The sequence below is a fragment of the Anomaloglossus baeobatrachus genome, chromosome 2, assembly GCF_048569485.1.
Source record: "Anomaloglossus baeobatrachus isolate aAnoBae1 chromosome 2, aAnoBae1.hap1, whole genome shotgun sequence".
NCBI classification, from domain to species: domain Eukaryota; kingdom Metazoa; phylum Chordata; class Amphibia; order Anura; family Aromobatidae; genus Anomaloglossus; species Anomaloglossus baeobatrachus.
In genome coordinates this window covers 345,074,629-345,099,745 of record NC_134354.1, presented here as the reverse complement: position 1 = coordinate 345,099,745, position 25,117 = coordinate 345,074,629, and the positions used below count along the sequence as shown (strand labels likewise).

General features: G+C 44.8%; 1 protein-coding gene across 5 annotated transcripts in view; it reads right to left on the bottom strand.

Annotated features, from left to right (window-relative positions):
• EYA3 (EYA transcriptional coactivator and phosphatase 3) overlaps positions 1 to 24,778 on the bottom strand; it is a 191,040-nt gene extending 166,262 nt beyond the window's left edge. For 3 of the 5 annotated variants that reach the window (XM_075335963.1, XM_075335967.1, XM_075335964.1), the window contains exons 1-2: positions 24,627 to 24,778; positions 18,406 to 18,561 (exon numbers count right to left, since the gene is read on the bottom strand). In XM_075335963.1, the coding sequence (XP_075192078.1) occupies positions 18,406 to 18,424 (19 nt within the window). In that variant the 5' untranslated portion in view covers positions 18,425 to 18,561; positions 24,627 to 24,778. Of the gene's footprint in view, positions 1 to 18,405; positions 18,562 to 24,410; positions 24,550 to 24,626 lie in introns of those variants that run through there. The other 2 variants (XM_075335965.1, XM_075335966.1) reach the window with 2 other exon arrangements.
• Between the last annotated feature and the right edge of the window lie 339 nt (positions 24,779 to 25,117).

Here is a 25,117-nt window from a genome sequence, read left to right as displayed (position 1 = left end):
CTTAGGTGAACTCCCTTCCTGTTTTCCTGGCTTTCCTCTCCTCTTTTCCATACTTTTAGTGCTATATATACACACCTTTTGCCTCTCACATACCATGGCTTATGACTAAGGACTGGTTTTAATTTCCTATCAGAAAAATACCCATTCACTTTGAGTGACAAAGAGGAATTTTTTTAAAAAAAATTAATTACTTTATTTGGATATTAAAAAAGGGGGTCCTTTGACCCAAACATACAAAACACCAAAACATGAACAACAATAATACATAAGACAAAAGACAATAGGTAGTCTCACCCACTTCAGTGGGGACAAATAGAGACGTTTCTATAGAGTGGATATCCACCAATAATTTCACCTGAGAGAAGGTCAAAACTCAGAGAGGCGGGTGAATCTGTATTCTCTCCCTAATCTTCCCCTCAAAAAAGTCCTTACCTAACAATGGAGCACATCCTAAGTCTTTAAGATTCTTACAGATTCTGTTGACCGAGGAAAAATTGACACTAAATAAGACGACTAGTAAACTCACAGAACAAATTGCCCTCTCTCTTAAATATAAAAACGATCCAGATTTTCACAAGAAGGAGTTAATATTACAGAACTCAGTAGAACGCTTTCAGAATTCACTAAAGGAAAGGAAACATCAAAAATTTATTCGGGACCTTACTGAGTTTAGAGAAAATACAGCTTATGATTTTCTGAAAGAAAAAGAGAAGGAAAAAAGTAATCCTCCTACAGACATATCATCTTCTGATTTGGAGGTCTCTGATATAGAGAGAGGTAATAATAGAATCTTACCTCAGAGGAGGAGATATAGACAACATAGAAATCGATGGCAGGGATATCAACAAAATATGAATGTCCCCGCGGGGTCAGGTATGCCATCTGCCTCCTCTTCCTCTCTTGCCTCCTCTTCTTCTTCTTCTTTTTTAGAACAGGGGGTCCCCCGGTACGATTTAAGACCAAAATTTACACCGGTGGGCTTAAAAAGGAGGTAAAAAACCAAATCATTAATCTTTCCTCGTATACGTTGACGGAAGGTGATATGAGAGTCCTGAGCAAGGGACTCTCATTTGTCCCTACAGAGCGTTACGATGCGTTTTCTTGGACTAAAGATGTAGCCCTTTTCGGAAGGAAGTTAAAATGGAAAAAAATTTTCCATGATTCTGACAAAAATAAGATGGAGGCTCTGGGGATTACGCCTGAGGATAGGGATACTTTTTGCACACTTTGTGACCTTCAGGAGGAAGGCAATCGGGAACCAGGAACAGGCCCATTCACATCATTAAAAAAGAAAAGCACTAGATCACCACCAAGAAGTGATCTTGACAGTGTGGATATCTTTATGAAGGTGGTGAATGAGGATCTTTTACAACTAGGTCTACTGAACAGGACCGGTGGGGCGAATCTTAACAAGCAAGAAATGGACGCAATGGTGGCCTTAACGAAGAATAACAGCTTTATATGTAAACCTTCGGATAAAGGAGGGAACATCGTTCTCCTAGACCACGAAAGGTATCTGTCTATGTGTTCTACCATTCTGAAACAGAGAGATAACTATTGCGTATTGAACAAAGACCCTACCTTATTATTTTCAGGTTCTCTGAATGAGCTACTGAAAACAGCTTTTGACGAGAAACTGGTTTCAGAAAGCGAAGTGGAGTTTATGATAAATAAATTCCCAACGATTCCTACATTCTATGCACTTCCCAAGGTCCACAAGGGGACGTCCCATTGTGGCCGGGATTAACTCTCTGACCCAAAATGCAGGCATTTATCTCGATGCAATCTTGAGGCCTTTTGTTACCTCCCTTTCCTCTTATTTGAGGGACACCAGTGACCTATTGAGTAAGATCGATGGTATTGTTATGGATGAAAATACGTTTTTTGCGTCTATTGACGTGGAGTCTTTGTACAGTTCCATCTCTCACGAAAAAGGTTTGACGGCAGTGAAGTATTTTTTGGAGACGAGGGGTGTTCAATTTGAAAGGCATAACTTTTTTGTGCTGGACCTTCTCGAACATGTGTTGACCCACAATTATTTCATTTTTAACGGGGAATATTACCACCAGCTCAGGGGCACAGCGATGGGGTGTTCATGTGCCCCATCTTATGCCAACTTGTTCCTGGGCTGGTGGGAAGACACTTTAGTCTTCCAAGAACACATGTCGAGATGGACTGATCATCTTTTGTTCTGGGGCCGGTACATAGATGATATTCTGATTCTATGGGCCGGCCCCCAGGACTTGTTTAGGGACTTTGCTCAGGAGCTGAACAAGAGTAAAAATAATGCTGGGTTGTTTTTTACATCAGAGATCAATAAGAATGAATTACCCTTCCTTGACGTGGTCCTAAGTAAAGATGAAAGAGGACTTATACAGACTAAGGTCCATCGCAAACCTACCGCTTCGAATAACCTACTTCACTGGTCAAGTCACCATCCAACCCCTCTAAAAAGAGGAATACCGAGAGGACAGTACCTCAGACTGAGGAGAAATTGTTCATCAAATGTTGCTTTTTATAATCAGGCAAAAGACTTACGTACTAGGTTCTCCGAACGAGGATACCCCTCGGATGTATTAAAAAATGCTTTTAAAGGGGCAATTGAAAAAAATAGGCAAGATCTTCTTGTCCCAAAGCCAAAAGAAACCTCAGAACAGATAGTACGGTTGATTGGCACTTTTGACAACTGTAGTGAAGAAGTGATGACAGTTTTGCGGAGACATTGGGGCATCCTTAGGGCGGACCCAAGCCTACAGGACTATATTCCATCTAGACCATTGGTGACGTTTAGGAAGGGGAGATCCCTTAAGGATCGGTTAGTCCATAGTCTCTATGAGGCCCCAAAAGCCCCTGGAACATGGCTCGACAGAAAACCGGTAGGGACTTTTAGGTGTGGGCACTGCAAGTTTTGCAAGTGGGTTGAACAGAAGAAGGAAGTAGTGAGTGTCACCACTGGTAAAGTATACCGGACACGGGAATTCGTCAACTGCGGGTCAATGGGAGTTATTTACCTGATCACCTGCAATTGTCCCCTTAATTACATAGGCAAAACCAAGAGAGAGTTTCGCAAGCGGATAGGGGAACACCTGGGGGATATCCGGAATGCAAGAGACACCCCAGTATCTAGACATGTCAGGTCAGCCCATGGAGGAGATTTGGGAAGCATTAAGTTTTCGGTAATCGAACAAGTACCCCCCTCACCTAGAAAAGGAGATTGGAATAGAGTTCTACTTCAGAAGGAATGTAAATGGATATATCGGTTCAGATCCACTAATCCTGAGGGTCTGAACGAGCAGCTGGTTTTTAATTGTTTTTTGTAGTTGTGGTGGTGCATGGAGGAGAGGTTATCTGTTTACGGCACAGAGGCTAGGGACGGCTTTTTCAACTAAAAATCTGCCTGGGTTGTTATTGACCGGAAAGGTCACCCCATAGTATTTTTAATCTTTTGAAAAATTAATAAATATCATTTTTTGAAGTTTTTCCCCAGCTGGGCTGTATTACACCCCCTAAAAAAGTGAATAAAATAAGAAAAAACTCTATGCAAGCATCTGTATGTATATAAAAAAAGAGATTAGTTAAAAAATACTTGATATTATTGACAGTTCATGGTATTTTCTAGTAAGGAATTGATTATGTACACTGCCGACCTCTGGTGGACGTTTTATGGTAGTGCAGCGGCCGAAAAAAAAAAAAAAAAAAAAAAAAAAAAAAAAAAGCATTATATCTGTAAAATAGATTATGGGCAGATATAAATATTACCGTTCATCTGGGATTTAATATTAGATAGCCCTACTATTGGAGCCTGGTTGCTTCTACAAATCTATTATAAATAAAAACGCTGGGCTGTTAGCACTATTAGATTCCTGGACGCATGCGCAGTGGCCTTTAATTTTAACGCATGGGCAGCAGGTGGAGCGCATTGTGCGTTCCACTAAGGATTTCCTGGTCCGGATGTGACTAAGTGCACTGGGTTTACGGCACATTAGACGTCTGGACGCATGCGCATTGGCCTTTTACTTTGGCGCATGCGCAGTAGGTGGAACGCATTGTGCGTTTCACCTGGTACTTCCTGGTTTGGCTGGAGCTAATGCGCAGGCGCCGTGTACATGGCGATTCTCTCTGATTTTGTTTAAATAAAAGTACTAGATAAAATTGGCTAATGTTAAGAAGCTTGCGATTGTGGCGATTTGGCTGAGACATGTGTATACCAGCTATTAACAGACTGACTTGTTGACTTTGGTGTTTATAACCTGTGTAACCCCTGTCCAATAGAGTGACCAGGATTAGGTCATGTGGATGGAAAAGGGAGGGTTCTACACTATTTAAACCCCTGTGTCAGAGTAATGGTGTGTCACACCGCTCTGACCCTGGAGGCTTGAACACCTAAGGTAAATGATTCACATCTATTACTGGTTTATCTAAACATGAGTTAATATGCTGTTCTTATGTATATGTATATATATATATATATATATATATATATATATATATATATATATATATATATATATATATATATATATATATATATATATATATATATATATATATATATATATATATATATATATATATATATATATATATATATATATATATATATGTATATATATGTTTATACCCCAGTGTCAGAGCAATAGTGTGTTACACCGCTCTGACCCTGGAATCTTGAACATCTAAGGTAAATGATTTATATCTATTATTGGTTTATCTAAACATGAGTTAATATGCTGTTCTTATGTATATATATGTATATATATATATATGTATATATATATTTATACCCCAGTGTCAGAGCAATAGTGTGTTACACCGCTCTGACCCTGGAATCTTGAACATCTAAGGTAAATGATTTATATCTATTATTGGTTTATCTAAATATGAGCTAATTTGTTGGTCTTATGTATATATATATACTTATACCCCAGTGTCAGAGCAATAGTGTGTGACACTGCTCTGACCCTGGAGGCTTGAACGCCTAAGATAAATGCTTTACATCTATGACTGGTCTATCTAAAACATGAGTTAATATGTTGGTTATATATATATATAAAAAATGGGGGTTGTCTTGCTGGGGATTAGCTTCTTCTCCTATTATATGTACTATTAGGTTTTTTGGATTTAAAAGATTATGAATTTGTGTTTTTGACTCTGATATTGATTTCGTTGTAACAGGCTATTATGCTTCTTTGAAAAATGAAAAAAATCTCCTGATGAGCTCCGTCGGCTATTGTGTATGGAGCGAAACGCGTTGAGATGAGATGAGAGTTATTAAATGAGTTCTTGAAAAAATTACATGGACTCTGGATCAAAGATCATGATGGGCAAGACGTGACGAGATTATGTGAAGATGAAATGTAATCACATGGACTCGGTTTAAAGAAATTTTTTTTGGTGGTCTCTAGGCACCTAGAAGACAGATTTGGAAGATAAGTGGATTATTTCCATATCTCTGAATTATTGATATTTATGAGCTGTTATATATCTCAGGAGTACAGGGTCATTTTCTAAGCAAGCTATTGAGGATGATCATTGAAGAACAGTTTCTTCCTCATAATTACTGTTTGCCTCTACCAGTAAAAACCTTGTTAATGTGGATGTGCCAGAGATAATGGTGGTACTCACCACTTTTTGAGACGTTATTATTTGTATTCAAGAGGGATAGAGGAGGGTCTGCTAAGGGCAAGCCGCCGAGGAATGGGGGCATCGTAAAACTTAGGATGTGCTCCATTGTTAGGTAAGGACTTTTTTGAGGGGAAGATTAGGGAGAGAATACAGATTCACCCGCCTCTCTGAGTTTTGACCTTCTCTCAGGTGAAATTATTGGTGGATATCCACTCTATAGAAACGTCTCTATTTGTCCCCACTGAAGTGGGTGAGACTACCTATTGTCTTTTGTCTTATGTATTATTGTTGTTCATGTTTTGGTGTTTTGTATGTTTGGGTCAAAGGACCCCCTTTTTTAATATCCAAATAAAGTAATTAATTTTTTTTTTAAAAAATTCCTCTGTCACTCAAAGTGAATGGGTATTTTTCTGATAGAATATTGATTTGAGGTACCCCCAAAATAATTTTTATTCTGAGAAATTCTGGTTTTAATTTCCCCTTGTTTGTCCGAAACGCGTAAAGCCGCTTGGCAAATCGCATGGCGATTTTTTGGATGACCTGTGTACCTTTCTTTTAATAAAATTCCGAATAAAGTTCCAAGTTTTATTATTACCGCATTGGTGCTGAGTACCATACGCTTCTTTTCTACATCCATATAGAAATATAGGCTTGACAGACACTAAGAAGAAAGCTTATACAATTCCTATACCAATTTTTGGATGGTACTGATGTGCACCTTTCAAGTTAATTAACTTCACTTTTATCATTCAGTAAAGCCTGCTATCTCAAGGTAGTAGAGTTATATGAACAGATTATTACTGATACAGTCATCTAGCCAATTTAATACCTGACCCATTTCACCTAATTCCATTCATTAAGCGCCAACCAGGTGTGGCTCGATGCTCGTCTGCCAAGGACAGTAATGGTCAATTTGTGACTTAGCAACCAAAGGGTTTCCAAAGCAACTCATGCAAAGATTAGTTCCTTTCGCCTTCCTTCACACATAATACATATAAAAAAGTAAGTGTTTTTCATAGCGTTTTTCTTCTTTAGTTTCAGGCTGTATAGTTTTTGGTTTGCTTTTTTCTACCTCTTTTCAAATTCAGAACTCTTTATTATTAAAGTATTCTGTTATGTGTGTTGGTTTGTGTAAAAAAAAAAATCTATTCCATGCTCTGCAATGTGAATCTGAAGGGCTACAGTAGACCGAAACTAAGATGTAGTGACTAGTGTATGTGGATTCTACTGAACTGCATCACACAGGAGCCAAGAATGAGTGGTGGGGTGCAATGCCTTCCAGACATCTGCTGTACATGTACAACACAGCAGGAAGGGCGTTCTCACAAACGGCAAGCTGTGCAATCATTGCACCGGCTCACTAGCAGAGCCTGCAAAATAATCAGCAACCTCTAGCCTAGCGGACCCTGCAGTAACCCTGGGATTGATTACGGCTGTTTAACCCTCTGATGCCGTTGTCAACAGCATCATTTATCTACTATCTACTACTGGTGATCCCAGGCCACATAACAGACGCAGGGTAACCCAACTACAGTGGCCTGTAAAGGTCTTGCCATGAGCAGGATCGGACATGCCTCCTGCCTGTGGCACTATTTCTGTAAAACCAAGCGTTACAAAAAAGAAAAAAAAAAAAAATTAGGCTGGGTGCCCACGATCAGAAATCCCGTGCCCACTATGCTTCTTTTTTCCGCAGCAAACTGACCTGCCGTGCGTTTTTCCAGACCGCAGCATGTCAATTCTTTGCTGCAGATTTGCCTGCGTCCTCCGTAGGGAAAACACAAGCGAGAGACTGCAGCGCACCGAACCCAGATCGTGGGCACAGTCAGCTGCGGCATCATGCATTCTCCTGTGGATGAGACTCGCGGCCCTGCAGGTCAGGAACCACTGCGTACAGGACACAGTGAGTCCTGATCATGGACACTTACCCTTATATCACCATATCTGTAATAAACCAATCTAGAAAATTGTCATTTAACCAGCTTGATGAATACCATAAAAAAATAAAAAAAAAAAAAATGTAAAAAAAAAAACCCACGCTAAAAATATAGCTTTTTTTGTCATACTGACACACAAAACATTGGAATCAAAACAGTATATACTAATAAGGCTGCTTTCACACATCCGGTTTTTGCTGAGCGGCACAATACGGCACTTTTCAGAAAAAACGCCAACGTTTTTTTGCCGCCGGTTGCGTTTTTTCCGCATAGACTTGCATTAGCGCCGTATTGGGCCGCATGGCCTTGCGTTGTGTCCGTTTTTTGCCGGATGCGGCATATTTAGCCCATGCGGTGGCCGGATGGAACATTGCCTGGCACGTTTTTTTGTGCGGCGAAAAAAACGCATTGCGCCGGATCCGGCGCGATGCGGCGTGATTTACAATGCAAGCCTATGGACGCTGGATGCGGCGTCCTGCGGTAAAAAACGCATCTGGCCACCGGATGCGGTTTTTTGCACTGCGCATGCTCAGTATCAAGCCGCATCCGTAACAAAATGGACGGGCCACATGGAAAAACGTATGCAACGGATCAATTTTTTTGGCCGCATCCGTTGCATAGATTTTTGAGCCGGATTGAGCAGCACTGCAAAAACCGGATGTGTGAAAGCAGCCTTACTATCAATGAAAACAGCATCTTGTCCACTAAAAAACAAGCCCTTATATCTCTTGACAAAAAAACATTTCTGAAAGTAACAGGTATCAGAAAATGACAAAACATCAATTATTTGTAAAAAATAAAAATTAAAAAAAAAATAGGTTTTAGTCAAAATAAAATAGCAAAACATAAAAAAACAAAGATAAACGTGGTATCACTGCGATGCCACTGATGCAAATTATAAAGTTGCTTGATCACTGTCACCAAATGGTGAGTGGTGTGACAAAGGGATAAAACACATTTATGAATTTGTGGTTGAGGGTACTTTCACACTTGCGTTCAGCGCAGCACGTCACTATGGAGAATAGCGCAGTCCGTTAACATACTGTGCTATTCTCCATAGACTTGTATGGATGACGCACTGTAATGCAAGTGTCAGCGTTGCATCCACTGGACGACACAGCGTCGTTATTTTGACGCTGCGTCGGGTGGAAGGAACGCAGCATGTAACGTTTTTTTGAATGGCGGAAACCTTTGTTTTTCACTGCGCATGCTCTTTTGTTTTATTTATTATTTTTAAAATCACAAACTTTATTTTGTTTCTCGGTGGCCGAACGTTCAGCTGAGCGCCCGGCCGCCGGCATGTGAGAGCGCTCAGCTGAGCGCCCGCCGCCAGGTGATCAGCTGATCGTTCACAATAGTCTGCTGCCGGTAAAACTGTAAAGAAAAAAAAAAGCTTTCCATTGTTTTGTACGATCTGTTGCATCCGTTGTGCCATTATATGCAACGCATCCGTTGCATCTGTCACACAACGCAATGCAACGGATGCCGTTCAACTCAAGTTTGAAAGTAGCCTTAGTTCACTCTACCACCCAAGCAACAAAAAACGGATTTTTGTGTACTCACGGTAAAATCATTTTCTCTTAGCCATCATTGGGGGACACAGGACCATGGGTGTTATGCTGCCTATCCATAGGAGGACACTAAGTAGATGCAAAAGCATAGCTCCTCCTCTGCAGTATATACCCCCTGGCCGGGCCAGGCAACCTCAGTTTTAGTACACAAGCAGTAGGAGAAAAAACCAGTAAAAAAACTTCTCAACAGAGGAACATGAGAAAAAAAAAAGAGTCATAACCAAATAAGGTACTGAGAGAACCAAGGCCCAACAGGGCAACAGGGTGGGTGCTGTGTCCCCCAATGATGGCTAAGAGAAAACGATTTTACGGTGAGTACACAAAAATCCGTTTTTCTCTGACGCCTCATTGGGGGACATAGGACCATGGGACGTCCTAAAGCAGTCCATGGGTGGGTAAACAATAAACGCAACCCAAGGACTAGGAACCAGTCCCAGATAGCCAGGAGCGTCTACTGAGATAGAAAAATTCTGCAAACGATAGTGGAGTACCTATCTCAGTAACCGCTCCTGGCTATCTGGGACTGGTTCCTAGTCCTTGGGTTGCGTTTATTGTTTACCCACCCATGGACTGCTTTAGGACGTCCCATGGTCCTATGTCCCCCAATGAGGCGTCAGAGAAAAACGGATTTTTGTGTACTCACCGTAAAATCGTTTTCTGTTAGCCATCATTGGGGGACACAGCACCCACCCTGTTGCCCTGTTGGGCCTTGGTTCTCTCAGTACCTTATTTGGTTATGACTCTTTTTTTTTTCTCATGTTCCTCTGTTGAGAAGTTTTTTTACTGGTTTTTTCTCCTACTGCTTGTGTACTAAAACTGAGGTTGCCTGGCCCGGCCAGGGGGTATATACTGCAGAGGAGGAGCTATGCTTTTGCATCTACTTAGTGTCCTCCCATGGATAGGCAGCATAACACCCATGGTCCTGTGTCCCCCAATGATGGCTAAGAGAAAATGATTTTACCGTGAGTACACAAAAATCCGTTTTTCTCTGACGCCTCATTGGGGGACATAGGACCATGGGACGTCCTAAAGCAGTCCATGGGTGGGTAAACAATAAACGCAACCCAAGGACTAGGAACCAGTCCCAGATAGCCAGGAGCGTCTACTGAGATAGGTACTCCACTATCGTTTGCAGAATTTTTCTACCTAGGTTCGCCTCAGCCGAAGCCTGGGTATGGATTCAGTAATGCTTTGAAACAGTATGTAGGCAAGACCAGGTCGCAGCCTTACACCTTTGTTCCACTGAAGGCTGATGCCTAATGGCCCAAGGGGCGCCAACTGCTTGCATGGAATAAGTCCGCAGCCCACTAGGAATGGGCTTAAGTTGCAAGCGGTAGACTTCCTGGATCGCAGAGCGAATCCAGCGAGCCAGCGTTGCCTATGAAGCTGCCTGTCCTTTCTTAGGTCTTTCAGGAATGACGAACAAGGAGTCTATGTTCTTAAAGGGGCTGTCCTGGGTACGTAATATCTGAGAGCCCTCACAAGATCTATAAATGTAGAAACCTTTCCACCCTATGGACTGGGTGTGGACAAAAAGGAAGTCAGAACAATGTCCTCGTTCATATGAAACGGGGAAATAACCATCGGAAGAAAATCCGGAAGGGGGCGTAGAACCACCTTGTCCTGATGAAAGATCAGAAAGGGTTCGCGGCAAGAGAGTGATGCCAGTTCCGAAACTTGTCTGATTGACGTAATCGCCACTAAGAATGTTACCTTCCAGGAGAGAAGAGCAAGAGAAGATTCCTTAAGAGGTTCAAAAGGGGACCTCTGGATACAGTCCAAAACGAGATTGAGGTCCCATGGGTCCAGCGACAGTTTATACAGGGAAACTAGATGGGAAACACCCTTGAGGAAAGTCTTGAATTGCAGATTGCAAGCTAGGCAATCTGCCCCTTAAGGGAGCTGAGGGCCAACCCCTTTTGCAACCTGACTGCAAAAAAAAAAAAAAAAAAAAAAAATCAAGAATTCTGGGGATCACCAGAGGCATAGGTTGGACATTAGATTCCCTGCACTGGAAAAGGAAAGTTTTCCACGTACAGTGGTAAATATGGGATGAAGGCCGGCTTTCGGGCACTGAACAAGGTGGAGATGACTGCAGGAGAGAATCTCCCTCTTTTTAAAGTCCAGGTCTCAATGGCCAGGCCATCAGCTTCAGGGCTCTGGAGTTCTGATGGGAAATGGGCCCTTGGGTCAGCAAGTCTGGGATGCTTACGAGGCGCCATGAGCAATTGTACCAATTCAGCATACCAGGCGCACCTGGGCTAGTCCGGTGCTATTAGTATCACCGGGACTCCTTCTGCCTTGATCTACCTGATTACTCGCGGCAGCAGGGGCAGAGGCGAAAAACATGTAAGTTGGACGGAAACGACTTCAGGAGACTAGAGCATCCGCGCCAATGGACTGTGGGTCACGTGACCTGGCTAAGAACGTGGGTACCTTTGCGTTCAACCTTGAGGCCATTAGATTATTATTATTTATTATTATTTATTTGTAGAGCACCATTAATTCCACGTCTGGTGTACTCCAGTGAGTGCAGATGTGTGGGAACACTTCTGGGTGGAGAAACCACTCTCCGGCGGCCAGGCCTTGGCGACTTAGAAGGTCCGCCACCCAGTTTTGTACTCCCGGTATGTGCAACGTTGAAAACACAGACCCCCGTCGATTCGGTCCAGGTGAGGATCCTGAGGACCTCGAGATAAGCTGTCTTGCTGCTGATACCTCCCTGCTGATTGACATAGTCCACAGCTGTTGCATTGTCCAATTGGACCCGAATCAAACGACCTGCTAGCAGAAAAGGGGAATGACCTGAGCGCGAGAAGATCACGCTGATTTTCAGGATTTCTGGGAAGGGAAGACTCCTGGGGTGTCCAACGTCCCGAAGCAGTGTGGAGCCAGTACGCTGCTCCCAAGACTAAGAGGCTGGCGTCCGTGGTCAGGAGTAGCCAGTCCACTTGGGGGAGAAAAACTCCTTCTCGATATGGAAGAAGACTGAAGCCACCAGTAAAGCGCATACCTGACTGAAGGTGTCAGGTGAAAAGTTCGTCCAAGGAAAAGGGGCTCTTGTCCCAGGCAGCTAGAAGCGCAAGCTGCAGTGGGCGGTGGTGTGGCTAAGCGAGCAGCACTGCCTCTATAGCCGCCGCTATCGTACCTAGCACTCTCATACTGAATCGTATGAAGTGACAGGAGTACATAGAGGGCAGTGTACAGCTTGTTGTTGAGTGGTCGCCTTGACTTGAGGGAGAAATATCAAGCCCCGAAGAGTGTCCAGGGACATGCCCGGGGAGGTGACGGATTTTGACGCGACCGGGGATGATTAGCCGCCCTAAGCGGGATAGGGTGCCCACAGAGATCTGCACGCTGGTTGAGCCCTTGATGAGGAGGTCATCCAAGCAAGCCAGAACAGCCACTCTCCTGGCGTGAAGGGCACTCATGGCAGCCGCCATGACCTTAGTTAAGACCCTTGGTGCTGTGGCAGAGCCGAGGGTAGGGCCACAAATGAAAATAAGAAGTCCTGAACCGCGAAGCGGAGAATCTTTGGTGAGCTGGAGCGATGGGTATGTGCAGGTACGCGTCCCTGATAGCTAGGGAAGCAAGGAATTCTCCTTCGACCATAAAAGGTAATAATGGACCCTAGAAAGTCCATTCTGAATCTCCTTACGTGCACATGTTTGCTCAGGTGTTAGAGGTCCAGGATGGGACGAACTGACCAGTCTTTCTTTGGCGACCACGATAGGTATAGCCTTGAACCTCTCGCCGTCCGGAACAGGTACCATCACCCCCGCCGATTGGAGGGAGTGGATTGCTGAGGAGAAGGCCTCGTGGTGTTTTGGTGCGTTTGGGGGGGGGTTTCAGAGAAAAGACTGACCAGGGGATCGGGTCCAGAATTCAATGTGGTAACCGGAAGACACAAGGTATCACACCCATTTGTGGTCTGAGGCGGCGGCCCAGATGGAGAAGGACGAGACTTCTCGGTCTTTGTCTAGACTGCCAGGACGAGGTGGACTCGGGGAGGGCTGAGAAGGTCGGGCCCTGCGTGTCTAGTAAAAAAACACATCCTGGGCTAGAGTTGGGGGAAAGAGGTACTCTTTTTCTCCCGTGGCGTCAGACAAAAAAAAAAAAAAAAAGAGCCTGTCCAGACGATCGGCAAACCATCGGTCTGGAAAGGAGTACTGTGAGAGGCTTCTTAGAGACCGAGTCCACTCTCCATTATCGGAACCAGAGGGCCTTACGGATGGCTATGGTATTTGAGGCGGCAATAACTGCGAAGGTAGCAGCGCCGAGGGAGGCATGCATGAGGTACTCCGCCGCCGCAGCAATGTGAACAGTTACATCTGTGAGGGTCTGAGGAAAACTGGTAGTCCTGGTGCTTGTGCGACCCACACGGAAGGGGAGAGGGACCCGCGGCCTCGAGGCAGAGCAATCGAGCTGCTCCACTTGTCTGTCTGTCGGGTCCTTGAATGTGGATCCATCAAGTAAAAGACAGGAGGGTCCTTCAGGCAGGCAGAAGCCGGGTGAGGGTCCACCGAGGCCGGATCGGCCCAGCCCTTAGAGACAGCTAAGCCAAAGGGGTACCGGGACTCCATGAGTTTACAGATACCAAAGCGGCGTCAAAAAGCTCTTTTTTTTTTTAAGTTTCTTCACCCTTTTAAAGGAGACCGCAGGGTCAGTAGTAGTGGATGGGAGATCTTCCACATGCAGAGTTTTGGTGGATTGCTGCAATAAGGGAGTCCATCGCAGCTTGATCGCTCGGGGAGGTTGAAACCAAGGAATCATCTAAGTACAAACATCATTCCCCTTCCTCCTCAGAGACCACGGAATATGTGGGAGAACCCCATCTGTGTACCCCAGAGGGAGAGACCCATGGGGGTCATGCCCTTTTTCTGATCTGCAACCGGTGAAGCAGAGGGCTGATTCTTATCAGAAGGACCCTCTATAGAAGTGTCATCAGGCTGCGTTCTATCCAGGGGCCCCGAGGGGTGTAGGACGATGTTGCATAGCCAGCTCCAGGTTCTGGGAACTGTGCCCATTCTGGGGGACTGGGAGCCGTAGGCTCTGGGCTGGTAGCGGCTGCTGCGGTGGTGGCGGGTGGGCTACAAAGGCACCGGACTCACAGAAGGAAGAGGTGCTATCATCCCCTAGTAGCTCAGCGTGGCAGGATACAGTAATAGTCTTATAGTTGTTGCTGTAGTTGTGCAGGGCATAAAACATGTGACTGCAGCCCCTGGCTGATGAGCCACAAACTCTGATTGTAATTAGTGACTCCATCTTTATTGAAATAAAGAGCCCCGCTCCGCAGTAATCCTGGGTCAAGGGTCCCGCGCCGTCCAATCCGGATCCAATATCATCTGATCGGTTTGCTGGAAGGCAAAGCGATCAGATGATGTGTCAGGTTCCAGGATGTGAATCACATCCCACATCGGCTGATTGTATAAAAGCCGTTTATACAATCAGATGATGGATCAGTGCAAAAAAAAAAAAAAAATTACTCACTTATGTGCTGATTATCGGCAGCTCCTGGAGCGGAGTCTGATCCCGTCCGATCGCTGCAGGAGCTGCCGGTAATCAGGGATGAAGTCTGACGGCATCCGCTGACAGGTTAAACCGGTCGGGCGCCGGCGTGTCACCCCGAGACTTACGATCAGCTGACGCGTCAGGTGACTGCGTCAGGTGATCCATCGCCAGGTCCTGCAAGCTATCGGAGGTGTCCCGGCCGTCTGCACACAGTTGGAGCGGCGGTACCGGGAGCGGAGCTGGGAGCGGAGCTGGGAGCGGGCATGGCACCGGGAGTCTGCAGACAGGTGAGTATGAAATTTTTTTTTTCTACTGTTCACTTTTGTTTTCGCAGCTGCCTTCACCTCCCGCCCAGACATGGCGCCACACGGGAGCAGACATGCACAGGACGGGAGGATTCACGCTTCTGTGTTTACTGACAGAAGTAATCCTCTTCCTGTACATGTCACTTTACTGCCCACCTCCTGCGTTTATAGCTGCGTGTTTGGTCTTAGAAACGCAACAAAACGCACCGAAACGCAGCTATAACAACAATTCGCGTTTCTCATTGCGTCTTTCAACATCACATTGCACTCAATGGATGAAAAACGCGGTGAAAAAACGCAGAAAAAAAAACACAAAAACGCAGCTGAAAAAAAACCGCTGTGTGCAGACAGCAAAAATGAAAACTCAGATTTTGCTAGGGGAAACAAAGTCATGCAGTTTTCTGGGCAAAACCGCCACGAAAAACGCACTGTGTGAACTTGCCCTAAAGCTGCATTTTTGAGGTTAAAAAAAAAAAATGGACATGTCAATTCTTCCTGCGTTTTTCCCCCATGCAATGCATTGGAAAAACGCAGCAAAACGCATCCAAAAAGGCACCAAATCGCGGTAAAAAAGCATGCGTTTTTTTTTGCCGTGGGTGCGTTTTTCTGCGTTTTTAGCGGCCAAAAACGCAGCGTCAAAAAAACGCAGCGTGTGCACATAGCCTTACTGCTCTTCTGGCACTACAAAGGGATCTACAAATACAGCATGGTTAAATTCACCGGAAAAAAAACACCGACATGAGGTCTAGTATGAATAAAATCACAAATGTTTATAATAAATATAAGAAACCAGTTACAGGTAAAAACCACATGAACATCTGTAGACAACGCACAATTTAAATTATACCATATAATAGTATACAATCAAGTATTCCAAATAATGATGGCAATAATGATAGGTACGAAAACCAGAGACACCGTACAAATAACATACAAGGAATCCACTAATCAATCAAATTACCGCTGCAACAATTATAAATGTGTACATATGACACCAAGTGGATCCTGGACAGTACTACAAAATAACAGAACAAAAAAGTGTATCATTGTATGTAAATATAGTCCATTAATTAATAAAATACAAAATGCTGTAACACAGCCAGGATGTGAGCAAATAAACTACATAGCAGCAGGTGGTAACAAATAATGGCTCCTGGTAAAGAGATCTAATATATATATATATATATATATATATATATATATATGGAGCAGAGCAGAGGGTAATGTGTACACACTACTGATGATAAAGTGCAAGAGTGCTAGATGTCTAACCATGGCGACCATATGTAATCCCAAATAATGACAGCACCAGAGCAGCAAGATGGTATAAGGTAACAAAGTGACGTGTGCAATGTAAACAAGAATTCCTGCAGGACCCCACTATTTGCACGTTATCCTTTTTTGGATTGGCAATGATAACACAAATTACCTGTAAAGCAGCGCTCACATCAGCGGTATTTTGCCGCAAAACCGGATCCGTTACAAATGCGTTTCAGTTCCATTCATTTCCAATGGAATCGTAAGATGCGGTCACGTGCGTCATACACAACCGCATCTTACCGCGAGTTCATTGGAAAAGAATGGAACTTAAACACATTTGTGACAAATCCGGTCTTGCAACAAAATGCCGCTGATGTGAGCGCTGCCTAAGATGTCCGATGTACATGTGCGCACCACTCCTGGTAGTTTAGCCCCCTGAATGCCGTGATCAAAGCATTCAGGGAGAGGGATCGTTTACCTCTCCCTGGAGATCAGATCCCTGTAATGTGATCATAGGGACCCGATCACTGCCATGGCAACCCTAGGTCGTCACCATGACGACCCAGGGTTACTGAGCTATGGAGAGCCTCACACACCATGGCGGATGCAGTGTGTGAGGCGAAGTGTTAGTGCTGCAAGTGCAGCACTGACAAAAATAATCCATTGCAGTGATCGCGCTCGAGCACTGCAGTGGATTATATCAATAGGAAAAAAAAAAACACAGAAAGAAGTGACATGCTGCAGATTTTTTTCTGCATCAAAAAAAATCAGCAAGGAAAAAATCTGCAACATGTGCACAGCAATTCTCATAGACTTTAGTCAACTATTCGTCCTTCAAGATACGCAAGCACTTCGTTAATCAATACTCAACAAGACCCTGGCATAAACCTAGCCAGGTAAAGAAGTGAAATATGCAAATGGTTTTTGTATAAAGATTGTATAAAGATTTTAAATACACGTTTTATTACATTTTTTTATATACACAAAAACACTTAAAAACAGGAAAATAGCCACCTCAGAGGGACACAATCAATATCAGGTGATCTATCACTCAGAGTAACACTATATATGGTAAATCATTTTTTTTTTTTATTTCACGGCTGATTAAATATTATCGGGAAAAAAAAGTATATAAATATAGTTCATACAGAAGTAGAAAAAGCATCAATGCCACACGTATATATAATAAATATATAATGTAAGTGCTACAAATTGTTTTTTATCCCTAGTAGTACCATAGGGCAACACATTACAAAAAAACACTACATGTGTATCTATATATAGTGTCTAATGACTGAATAACAACCAGTGACCAAAGACACACAATGAATACACCCATCCTAACCCGAATGATGTGAAAATAGCCTCACCAATAGAAAGCGGCATTAAATACACAAAGTAATAATGCATATATAAACCACTAATGTGACCAAGGTCAATTATTGGTGTGTTTTTTGGCTCTTCTAGTCATTGATTTCACTAAAAAAATGCATGGAGCTGGCATCAACCCCACAAATATTACCCCATTTGCCACCACAACAGGGCAAGGGGAAAAGCAATGTCCAGCACCAGAATTCGCGCATCTAATGGATGCGCCATTTCTGGGGCGGCTGCAGACTGCTATTTGTCAGGCTAGAAAGGACCAAATAATGATGTCCCGTCCCATCCTAATAATATCAGCCCACAGTTGTCTGCTGTACCTTGGCTTGGTCATTAAAAACACTAAAAATGTAAAAAATAAGTGTGGGATTCCCTTATTTTTAAGAACCAGCCAAGGTACAGCAGAGAGCTGAGGGCTGCAGCCCGCAGCTACTGATGTTCCTGTGCTTGATATGAAAATTGGGGGGGGGATCCTACGTTTGTTTTTTTTTTTTTTAAATGAAAAAATAAAAATGCTGTATAACAGCTGGCCAAGCAGCTATCTCTATATCAATTACTATTCTGTTCTGTCTATTCTATATGTTCTTTCTTATCGTTTTTCTTTAGATATCTCTATCTTACTATATGTATCTATAATTTTTGAGGCTTTGCCCATCTTTTACACATTAAAAAAACATCCATTTCAGTATCCTGCATTTTTTACCGGTACCAGCTACACTGATATTACACGGATGTCATACGTATGCAAACACTGACGTCCATACAGCTATGTGTGGCTTGCACCTGTTTAAAAAACGGATGTCTAAAAGGGGGCCTTACATTGAGAGCTTGTGACCATTAGCTCTGACTTCCGGTCAGTCAGGATCTGTGTTCCCAAGATTGCAGAATGGGACCAGAGCGGTGTCAGAAGAACAGAAGACGGCAGCTGGTAGGTGTTTTACTACAGGTAGGGAACAGACATAATTTCACCCACGACTAAACAGAAAGAAAGAAAAAAAAAACTGCAGTGGTGCTTTATCACTTCTGATACATGCTAAATATTCATATGAAGACTAAAAGATTAATTAACTAAAATTCATAATGGATATTTAATTTATTTTAAAACTTGGATTATATACCTAGTAACGCCTCGGCCCTATCCCCTTGGGATGTCCAGTTCACAGCTGTGGGTGTATGCAGGCGCCATTTAATTGTAGTTCATAGCTGTACAATGTACTACCAAATCCCCATCATCACTTAGGCTATGTGTCCACGGTAGAATGTACCTGCAGATTTTTCTGCCTCAAAATCCGCAGCTTTCCCCCAGAATCCGCACCTTAGCATAGCTGCGGATCTGACGCGGATTTCGTTGCGGATTTTGATGCGGATTTTGATGCGGATTTTGTCCAATGTGTTTCTGAATAAAGCTTTGACTGTTTTGAAGGCAAAAAAAAGTCTCTTTATGTCATTTCCTGTCCCAACCCTCCTTTCTTCTCCATTATCCATTTTGTTAGCAGTCTCACAGTGTGCTTATACAGAAAAGCTGCGGCCAACACCACTGGGCTCTTACATTCTAACAGGCTGTATATAATAACCCAGTGGTGGTGGCCGCAGCTTGTAGCCAAAAAATGTGGTCCCATGTTCCCTTTCACTGTTATTTAAAAAAAAAAAAAATGTGCTCCGCTGTAATTTCACTGTCCGGCCCGATGCAAGCGAGCAACTGAGGGCTGTGCTTCTCAGCGGGATAAGGCTGAAGCATTCTCTGCCCCCCCGCTGAGAAAAACAGTCCTCAGCTGCCCCTAAAAATGGCGGCTCCATTGTGAAGCGCCATTCTCAGGTGCTGTACCGAGGCTCATCCAGCTGCCCTGATGCATTTGGCTGGCTGGGTAATACGGGGTTAATGCCAGTTTTCTGCAAACTGGCACTAAGCCCGAGGTTCATAATGTCATGCCTGTGTAGACACGGCCATTATGAACCTCGATTTGGTAATAAAGAAAAGAAAACACTTTTTTAAAAATTTTATTTGAAAGAAAAACACACACACACATCCCTGATTGCCATCTTTATTACTCCCAAGCCTCAGAGGTTAATCCAGGACAATATCACAGGAAAGCTCTCTGCCGGCTGCTGGGAGCGGCAGAACTCACTGGCCGGGTCAGCTCAGTTCATAGCTGAGCTCGGGTCAGCTGACTTCACAGCATCAACTGACCCGGGCACAGAAGTCAGCCGGTCAGCTGACTTAATTCGCGAGCGCGGGCGGGTCAGCTGAGAGCACATCGACAGCTGAATAGTCGGCCGATGTGCACTCATCTGACCCGGGCACGGACGTCAGCCGGTCCCAGCAGACGGAAGAGAGCTTTGCAGCATCTCGTACACTGACGGCTGCTGTCACCGGCTGACGTCAGTGCCCGGGTCAGCCGGGTGCACATCAGAGCCCGGCTCGGAGCTGTCATGGATTATCGTCGGGGGATTCAGGGAGTAATAAAGATGGCAATCAGGGATGTGTGTGTGTTTTTCTTTCAAATTAAATTTTTAAAAAAGTGTTTTCTTTTCTTTATTACCAAACGTTGGTTCATAATGGCCGTGTCTACACAGGCATGACATTATGAACCTCGGGCTTAGTGCCAGTTTGCAGAAAACTGGCATTAACCCCGTATTACCCAGCCAGCCAAATGCATCAGGGCAGCTGGATGAGCCTCGGTACAGCACCTGTGAATGGCGCTTCACAACGGAGCCGCCATTTTCAGGGGCAGCTGAGGACTGTTTTTCTCAGCGGGAGGGGCAGAGAATGCTTCAGCCTTATGCCGCTGAGAAGCACAGCCCTCAGTTGCTTGCTTGCATCGGGCTGGACAGTGAAAATACAGCGGAGCACATTTTTTTTTTTTTTTTAAAAAAGAATTGTGAAAAAAGACCTGGGATCCTGTTTTGCCAGCTAAAAGCAAGCAGCCTGTAACTAGCTGCTTTTAGCTGGCAATCCAGAGTCCGGACACAACACGACTACACTGCCACTACTCTACACTACAAAATGGTGAAACTTCCTCTTCCTGAACTATCCTACATCACTTCCTGCGGATTTGTTTGCGTGATCCGCACCAAATCCGCAGGAAAAAGAGCCTGTGGGAACAGACCTGCGGATTTCTTGCGGATTTTACACCTTGCATTGACTTGCATGGGAAAAATCTGCAACAAAATCCGCAACAATAATTGACATGCTGCAGATTTTTCCGGATCAAAATCCGCGGCAAATCCGCGGCGGAAAAATCCGCAGCATGGGCACAGCATTTCCAAAATGCCATTGAAATGGCTTGGAAGTGCCGCTGTTGCAGATTTTCGGCAAATCCGCGGCAAAATCCGCAGCGTGGGCACATAGCCTTAGTGTTCAAGGTGTGCGACAAGTGTTGGTCAGCAGCCTAAAATTGTTCTAGTGTAAAGCAACCAAGCTGTTCTCACTTCTTGAAGAAGTTACTGCCGCTGAGCTGCTCTGATCAGTGAACACTTCATATGACAGATACTTCTTCTAGTGGTGAGAAGAGCATGGCAGCCTACAGCTATGTTCACACAAGGAATTATTGCTGCATCTTTAAAACCTCATCTCTTGGTAGGAAATAACCTGCGTTTTTTGTACTTCCCCATTGTTTTGAATGAGTGAAAACAACTGAAAGAATTGACATGCTACTTCAAAACACAGCAAAAACCAAGATTATATTTTCTAAGATCATGTGAATCGATTAGGAGAACCTGGCTATGTGGTTCATTTCTTGCTGCTGGATAGAGAACCGCCTTCTGTCAGCATCCGCACCACCTCTTTCGTTTAGCCAGTCAGGTCAAACATCCTACATGCATCATAATAATTACGTGCCAATCCAACTAATCAAAAAGGACTAGTGATGTCTTCAGGTAGGCAGCAGTTCACTAGGCTCCTATCCGGAAGGCACAGATTACTGATGTGGCCACTGAACCTGGGCCTGCAAATGGATTTGTACAATCTCTACTTATTATACAAACAGCAATGTCAAACTATTACAGTATAAAGTGAAACTTGACATTATCCTATGACCCCAGCCACAGGGAGGCCAAGATCCCAGCAACAAGGGCCATCAAAAATCCCCTGGCTGCCATGGCAAGCCACCAGATATTCACCCAGGCCACAGATGGATGTAAGCATCTAAAGATGCCTTATCGGTAGGAAACACATTGGCGCTATGTCTATGCACCATGCTTTATTATTGACTTTTAATAAAGACATTTTTAGTTTGGAAAGCTCTCTCCCTTCACTTGGATGTCTAACATCCCACGGCTGGTGAAAAAGGAGCAATTACACATCTCAACAGACTGAAAAAGAAAAAAGATGGTCAGAAAAGGCCAACAAAAAACAGAATATTTTACATTTTTAATTCTGGAAAGCTAAAATAAAAATAGTTGGTATCTAGATAATCATAGCGACCAGCCAAATTATATTAAAGGAAACATGTCAGGTCCAATATGCACCCAGAGCCACGAGCAGTACTGGGTGTATATTGCTAATCCCTGCCTAAAGGTGTTTGTCACACAAAGCGGCGACGACAACAATGTCGCTGCTAAGTCACCATTTTCTGTGACGTAGCAGCGACGTCCGTTGCTGTGTGACATCCAGCAACGACCTGACCCCTGCTGTGAGGTCGCCGGTCGTTGCTGAATGTCCTGCTTCATTTTTTGGACGTTGCTCTCCCGCTGTGACACACACATCGCTGTGTGTGACAGCGAGAGAGCGATGAACGGAAGCGAGCAGGGAGCTGGTGTCTGGCAGCCTGCGGTAAGCTGTAACCACAGTAAACATCGGGTAACCAAGAAGCCCTTTCCTTGGTTACACGATACTTACCTCAGTTACTAGCGTCCGCCGCTCTCACGCTGCCAGTGACGGCTCCCTGCACACGTAGCTGGAGTACACATCGGGTAATTAACCCGATGTGTACTCTGGCTAAGAGTGCAGGGAACCGGCACTGGCAGCGTGAGAGCGGCGGACGCTAGTAACTAAGGTAAATATCGGGTAACCAAGAGAAGTGCTTTCCTTGGTTACCCGATATTTACCTTAGTTACGCTTCCACGTGTCGCTGCTGGCTGGGGGCTGGTCACTGGTGAGATCTGCCTGTTTGACAGCTCACCAGCGACCATGTAACAACGCAGCAGCGATCCTGATAAGGTCAGATCGCTGGTCGTGATCGCTGGTGCGTCGCTATGTGTGACACCACCTTAACTGTCCCTCTATACACTAGCAAAGATACACAGATCTTTAGATAAAGGATTTCTAAAGATCTTTTATCTTATGCTAATGAGCAAGGGGACTAGTCCCCTGGGCTTCAGTTCCCCTGGCTATTCGGCTTCATCAGCGTGTTAGTACGTTCCTGTGGGTGTGCTAACATGCTAATGAACGTGCAGCGCCAGAGGATGGTCTCACTTACCTCTCCACTGCCATCGCTACCCAACACTGGATTTCAGGTCATGAGCACTATGAAGCCGGGTGTACAGGTCTTGGCTTCAAACTTAAGTAGTGCACATGACAAACTCAGGGGTCATACGCATTGTGTCAGGCGGTGATGGCAGCCGTAAAGGTGAGTGAGATCATACTCTGACGCTGCGCATACATTAGGATCTTAGTCCACCCACAGGGGCGTACTAACATGCTAAAGGGGCCAAATAACCAGGGGAATGAACGCCCAGGGGACTAGTCCATACGCTCATTAGCATACGATAAAAGATCTTTAGAAATACTTTTTCTTAAGATCTCTTTATCTGTGCTTGTGTATACAGGGACGGTTAGGCTATGTGCCCACGTTGCGTTCTGTCCCTGCAGAATTTCTGCAGTGATTGGAACAGCACATGTGTGCTTCAAATCGCTGCAGAAACACTGCGTACTGAAAAGCCAATTTCATGTGCTCTGGATGCAGCCTCTCCCATAGACAGAGCGTGGACTGCATCCAAAGCGCACGAAAGAAGTGACATGTTGCGTTTTAGAACGCAGCGATTTGGCAACATGCAAATCGCTGCGTTCTAAAATGCAACGTGCGCATGGATAATGCACAATCTTCATAGATTGTGCTGGGGACGCAGGCAATTACGCTGCGATGCAGAACGCAGCGTAACTGCATGCAATACGCAAATGTGGGCACAGAGCCTTGGCAGGGATTAGTAATATGTACCCAGAACTGCTCGTGGTTCTGGGTGCATATTGGACCTGACAGGTTCCCTTTAACATGTCATTGTTACTGTGCAATGAATGCCAGAAGAACCGAAAGAATAACGGAATAGCTGTGGCTTTGACTGCCATTAGATACATAACTCGTCCAGGACAGATAAGCCTCCAAGAAACAGAAAAGAACCCCCCCCCCTGAAAAAAAAACAAAACAAAAAAAAAACAGTTATGGCACTATTTGGGTGGGGGAGGTGGGGGGTTAAATGCTAGGGACATCTTAGTGAACTTTGTTTAATCATCATCTCAATTAGACATTTTACTATAGATCCTAACTGATTCTCAAATGCTTTACAGGTTTCGGACCACAGTTTTAATGCAAATTTGTAAGTCTCCATGGTGACAAATTCTGTAGCCAGCTGCTGCAGTCTAACTCCCAGCCCATAAAGGTGGGGGAGACTAGTGCAATGAGACTACCTGAGCCCAGGCAAACAGCAGACGTCTTGAGAAATCTACCCCATAAGTGTGAAATTGGCCCACGTATTGCGTGCCAGTACCTGCCCCAATAAAAGTGCAGTGCCCAGTGTGTGGATGGGCACACTGTACAGGTGGGGGAGGGGATAGGTGCCCCATGTGGCTTCTGGTGGCCCTCCCACTTACCAATCAGTGGAATACTCACGCTCTACACAACTACACCAATAGCCTGTCCCAAGAAAGTCACGGCCACTATTACAGCACACGCCGCAGAGGGACACACTCCCCAAACCAGCGGAGCACAGGGCACTCGTTATCCCAGGCCCAAACTTGTGTGCTCGGAGGAGGCGGGGCCCAGACACCGTAAACACAAGCACATGCGCTCACACCGCCGCCGTTGCCGTCATTCTGTTCCCCTTACCTGCTCTGTGGAAAGAAAAAGGGACGACCCCAGTTCCGGTCCCCGGTGTCGCCTACAGAACGGCAGAACTAAATCTCCACCTTCCCCCCAGGTAACAACAGCACAGGTACTTCCGCCAGGAGCGGGAGAAGCGCCGACTGTAGCGCGATGACGTCATCGAGCGTGAGGTCGTAACCAATCAGGGAAGAGGACGCCTCACTCGCTGCCTGTGGTTGGGAGTAAACTGCAAGTGATTTTTGGTTGGGTTCTCGGCGGGAAAGTAAAGGGAGAGCTGTAAGACTAGAGGGAGGTAGAATACAAGAGCGAACGCACTAACGTCTGAGGTAATGGCAGAGGGCGCACTAACGTCTGAGGTAATGGCAGGGGGCGCACTAACGTCTGAGGTAATGGCAGGGGGCGCACTAACGTCTGAGGTAATGGCAGGGGGCGCACCAGCGTCTGAGGGGGTTGGCAGGGGGCGCACCAGCGTCTGAGGTAATGGCAGAGGGCGC